Source organism: Equus quagga, unplaced genomic scaffold (assembly GCF_021613505.1).
Source record: "Equus quagga isolate Etosha38 unplaced genomic scaffold, UCLA_HA_Equagga_1.0 HiC_scaffold_32_RagTag, whole genome shotgun sequence".
Classification (NCBI taxonomy): domain Eukaryota; kingdom Metazoa; phylum Chordata; class Mammalia; order Perissodactyla; family Equidae; genus Equus; species Equus quagga.
In genome coordinates, this window is record NW_025793551.1 from 969,898 (window position 1) to 975,477 (window position 5,580).

Here is a 5,580-nt window from a genome sequence, read left to right on the forward strand (position 1 = left end):
ACACCATGCTGTGGTAGGTGTCCCACGTATAAAGTAAAGGAAGATGGGCATGGATGTTAGCTCAGGGCCAGTCTTCCTCAGCAAAAAGAGGAGGATTTGGCAGTAGTTAGTTCAGAGCTAATCTTCCTCAAAAAAATAAAAAATTAGAAAAAAAAAAAGAAAAAAAAATAGCCTATTCTGGTGTAATGAAAGGCCTAAGAAGGAGAAATTCTGAAGAGGTGTTACTTGACAAAATTATTTTATACACTATAGTACCAAATACAACTATGAAAACAAAATCACACTGGATTACACATGAAATTTTTATTGAGAACTGTGTCTTATTACGGAGAACTCAAAGGCCTTCCGTTACGTTATCTGAGTAAGAAGCTGGAGAGCAGACGTGGTTACCAAAAGTCATCAGGTTCTTCAGGAAAAAGGCCTGGGAAACTAAATTAGGGAAAGACAAAAAGGTTTGAAATTTGTTAAGTTCGTGTCAAGTTGGTTTGGGGATCTTTATAATGTTCTCATTCCTTCCCTGTGGGGTTTCTGCCCTTGCTTACGATTTGTATCAGTAGCAATTTCATCAGTTAAAAAACATAATTGACTTTGTTTTAAAGTCAGTAATGTTTATTGATTCAATAATTTCTTATAGGCTGACTCAAATCTCTGAAAGTTTCCCTTGGCTGACAAAACCAGCAATGCAATAATTGTTTGTGTAGGAACACAAAGTTGAGGATACCATACCTTTCATCTTTATCACTAGATGGCAGTGTGTCCACTTGTGAGCCTTCCCTGACCATGTTTTTTGAGCTCTGATGCAAAGAGGAGGAAGGAATTTTGAAATTAGATATGCATCAATTTTATTAAACATTTTGATTATGCTAAGTTTTTTTGTTTTTTTTTTTTTGCTGAGGAAGATTCACCCCAAGCTAACATCTGTTGCCAATCTTCCTCTATTTTGTATGTGGATCACGGCCACAGCATGGCCACCAATGATTGGTGTAGGTCCAAGCCTGGGAACCAAACCTGGGCCACCAAAGTGGAGTGTGCCGAACCACTAGGCCATAGGGCTGGCCCCTAAGAACTATTCTTAAAATATATATGTAATTTAAGAATCTAAAAAAAAAAGTGACGTTTAAACATGAAATTTTGCCAGCAATCAAAATAAACTATCCGGAATGCATTCTTAATACCCATAGTACTTCAGACTTACAGAAAATATTAATGTCTCAGACAGTACTAATACATTCAAATTCACTGATAGGGCTTTCGTTATATTTCTTTCTTGTTCTTAAAATAATAAGAACCATCCCAACTTTTACAAAGTTTGACACATCAAAATCTCTTCCATCTTTTACCCAAGCAAAAGTGATGAAATTTTGTCAAGAGTATATAAAGTGAAAAGACCTGAGGCTCCATTTGAACTTTAGATTTTCTATGTTTTTATCTTTCTGTCTCCAATGGAGAAGACAGATTCCTGACCCAAGGTTTTCAAATAAACCACAGAATCCCACAGAGCCCCAGCCCACAGACAGCCTGTCCACAGCATCGGCACCTTATCTGCCATCTCCTGGTCTTGATCCTGCTGAATGATTTTCATGTATTTCTCTAAAGTATTTGCATCATAAGCAGATTCGTCTTTCATTTCTTGAATACTCTTTTCTAATTCTTTTTCCATTTCAATCTTCAATGATTCTTCAATCATTCTCTGCAAAACAGATGGGCACCAAAAGAGGAAATACACAAATACATTTAAAGAACTTAAGTGTTTAACAACACACAGTAATATAATCCTGACCCTCTAAGTACAACCTGCATGCCAGGGAACTACAGATAGATATATACAGATATATATGTATTTTTTTTAATTGAAGTCATTGCTTCTATCAAAGGGAGACAAACACGTCATCTCATTGAGGGAAGGGATTAATTTGCCCAAAGCGTCTTGTGCTTTAGGCCAAATTAACAAGGACTCCAAGGAACATTCATGAGAAAGATTAATTCACGAAAGACTCAGCAGGTGTGTGAAGTGTGGCCAGAGTAATCCCATCTTTCTGGGACCAGAATCAGGACATGGAAGGCTAGAAGAGAATGAGAGGAAGGAGGAAGACAGGGGAGTCCCTGGAAGCAATCATGGACTGGCAGTCACCTCCTCTGGGTGCCTGTAGTCCCAGCTAGCTGACCCTGGGAATCTCTTCTTTAAACTCTATTTACAAAGGGACGATCTATAGCAAAGCAGAGTCCACCCAGCTCCTTTATGGGCTTATTTTCAAGACCAGATGAGAATGCTTGCGAAAGCTAGCATTTACTGTGAAACTCCTAAGACATGTGCACGCACCCTTTCTCACTGCTCTCAAGCACAGGAGAGGGTCGGGATGCCTACAGCAAGCTTTTCAAAAGTTACCTGCCACTTCTATGACTTCCAGACACATAAGGGCTCACCTCCCCAAGAGCAAGGTACTTACTGAAGGTGTACCAGGGAGAAACTAGTACAGAGAGTCCAGTTGCACGTATCATCATTACCCATTCTTGATCCAGTTTTTCTAGTCCTCTTCGTTCCCTTTCTAAAGCTTCTTGCCGTTCACCGTGCCTCCTGTCTTTTCTGTGCCTTTGTTCTTTCATGTGCTGTTCCCATATGTTTTCTTCTTCATTCTGTTCTCCAATTTGTGTCAGATCTATGCCTAACAGGACAGAAAATAAAGGGCAAGCAGCTTTTTTCAAATGAACGCTGGCCCAATTTGCAAGGGCCCTTGCCAAGCCTCAGGGAGCCTCTGCATGATTCTTAAATGACTCTGATGAGCTCCTTCAAGCTACTGGTCCATCTCCATGGTCTTCAAGCCCCCAGACCCCCTCCTAGCACCACACCCTGCCTTTGATTTTACTGAGATGAATACAAGTCACCCTTACCATGAACAATTTCACCTCTCCTGCCCTCCCTATGACATTTTCTCACCCTCTTCATCCATCTCCTCCCTCCTTCATCCTTTCCAAGGCAAGCCCTGCATTTCTGCCTCTGCATTTGGATACGATCCCTCCCCTCGCTTTAGGATTCAGACATCATCATTAGTCCCTATCTGTTTACACAGCGGTTTTATAACTCTCCCCCTATTCCCACAAAGGCGCTCAAGTCTCTCCTGCCCAAAAGAGAAGGGAACAGAACCACCACCCTCCTCACTGCTCTTGCCATCATTCCCCACATCCTCTGAGCTGATCCCTTCCTCGGGGGTTAGCTCTTGCCACTGTCCCAATCATGCCCACATCTTTTCCTCTAGTCCTAATCTCTCTCCCCAGCCTCACAACCACGTTTGCAATGGATTCCCTGCCATCAACACATGGAAATCCCACGGCACCGGCTTCATACCTGAAGTTATTATTTCTGTCCCTTTACTTGAGCTCTGTCTACACTATGCCCACTCGGCCACCAGGGCTTACAGGTTCTACCTCCTTCTGCTTCTCCTGCTGCAATTAGCGTCCTTATCACCATTTACCTGCACGGCTGAAATGACCTAGTCAACACTCTCCCTGACATCAGTCTTGGCCTTCAAGTAACCCATCTTCATCAGCACCAGTCATTTCCTGAAGAGAAGACGTGCATTTGCTGTGCACTGACCCTGCCTGATAGAGTCCAAACCCATGGAAGTCTAGGCTCTCACGATCTGCCTTTTTCTTTCCAGATTGATTCGTCTTTGCTTTCACTGTCTCCTTAACCTGATGTGCTCCCCTCCTCCCACAAAACCCCATCTACTATGCAAGCCCCTACTTAAATGCGACCTCCTCTGTGAGGTCCTTCCTATTCCAGCACCATATTCACACAGTATTTTGTACCTGCCTTGCCAAAAAAACACATGTATCTGTTTCTCTTACTTCTATTCCTTCCAGGGAGGTCCATCCTTTCATTATTTGTCTATTCCCTACAGTTTGCACACGAGTCCCTAGGCCTCTCAGGTTTAATTAAATCTCCATCCCACAGGAGATTTCTCAAAAAATTAAAAATAGAAATACCATATGACCCAGCCATCCCACTACTGAGTATCTATCCGAAGAACCTGAAATCAGCAATTCCAAAAGTCCCATGCACCCCTATGTTCATTGCAGCATCATTTACAATAGCCAAGACATGGAACCAACCTAAGTGCCCAGCAACTGATGATGGGATAAAGAAGATATGGTATATACACACACACACACACACACACACACACACACACACACACACACACAAAGGAATACTACTCAGCCATAAAAAAGGATAAAATCGTCCCATTAACAACAACATGGATGGACCTTGAAGGTATTATGTTAAGTGAAATAAGCCAGACAGAGAAAGATGAACTCTGTATGACTTCACTCATATATGGAAGTTAAACATAGAGACAAAGAGAATTGATTGGTGGTTACCAGGGGAAAGGGGGGGGCACAAAGGGTGAAGTGGTACACCTACAACATGACTAACAATAATGTACAACTGAAATTTCACAAGGTTGTAAACTATCATAATATTAATAAAAAGTTAAAAATAAATAAATAAATAAATAAAAATAAAATCTCCATCCCACAGATAGCTGCGCTGACCTTTTTCTTCCAGCTCTGGCCTAGAACTTAAATTTTTCTCCCAAAGCAATGCACAAAACAAATTCACAGGTTCACCAGAGGACTGGGAAGCTTTTTGCTGTGCCCTCTTTTAAGTCACCAGCAGGAAGTGAGTGAGTTTTACTATGAGGAGAGAGGTAACACAGTCTTCTCTCTCATTTGATTCTGGTCATAAATTCAAATACCAGAGGAGGCAGGCAGTCATCATCACAGGCAGAGGCAGCCTGCTCCTTGCTGGGGGAAGAATATTACTCTGAAGCAGTTCTCACAGGGAACAGCCACCTCAAAATAGGAATGGCGTGGTGCCAATCACAAAAGAGAATGAAGAAGAGGGCTGTTTCTTTGCTGTGGAGGGGGGGCATACTTTGTAGCTGCAGAGTGGCCTACAGAAACCTCTTTAGACATAAGAGCAAAGAAAAGAAGAATTTCCACTGGGCACCTCAAAGATACCAAGTTTCAGCCTTTTCCATTTCCCTTTGCACTTAAACAGGGGGAATAAAGAATATAAGAGAACTTGTCAATGATCAAAATGCAACTATACTATTTAATAATTTTTAAAAGCCATTATTATAATCGACGTTACATCTCAGAGACAGAACACCCATCTACTCAGTTGGTTTCTCCTATTCTAGTACATTCTTTTTATTACCTACTCACTCAGGACTCTGCCAAATGGCTGCCTATCAGATCCGCTCTCAGGTGGCCACTGTTCCGACTCAGTACCTATCCCAATGGAGGTCCTCAGGGATGGCTTGCTGACCAGCCAACCCCATCCCTACCCCTGCCACCCCAAGGGGTTCGGGTTTGGGGAAGCAGGGGTTTGGGTTGGCACACTGCTGTACGCCCAGCCCCAGGAAAGTGCCCCGCTCTTGATAAAGTCTCGGTGAATTAGTGCTTTCCAAAGCAGATTTACTCAGGAATCAGCAAAATCAACCCTCTCAAAATCTCTTGCTTCTTCCCCCAATTCCTCCTATTCCTGAGTATGGTGACTTAAACCAGGAAACTGCT

General features: G+C 42.3%; 1 protein-coding gene across 1 annotated transcript in view; it reads right to left on the minus strand.

The window, feature by feature from the left end:
- Nucleotides 1-288: 288 nt before the first annotated feature.
- The window catches only part of LOC124232190 (oral-facial-digital syndrome 1 protein-like), a 44,033-nt gene continuing 38,741 nt past the window's right edge, over nucleotides 289-5,580 (minus strand). Inside the window, exons 20-23 of the mRNA XM_046649153.1 lie at nucleotides 2,506-2,741; nucleotides 1,538-1,690; nucleotides 727-794; nucleotides 289-429 (exon numbers count right to left, since the gene is read on the minus strand). Of these exons, the coding sequence (XP_046505109.1) occupies nucleotides 387-429; nucleotides 727-794; nucleotides 1,538-1,690; nucleotides 2,506-2,741 (500 nt within the window). The 3' untranslated portion in view covers nucleotides 289-386. The remainder of the gene's footprint in view (nucleotides 430-726; nucleotides 795-1,537; nucleotides 1,691-2,505; nucleotides 2,742-5,580) is intronic.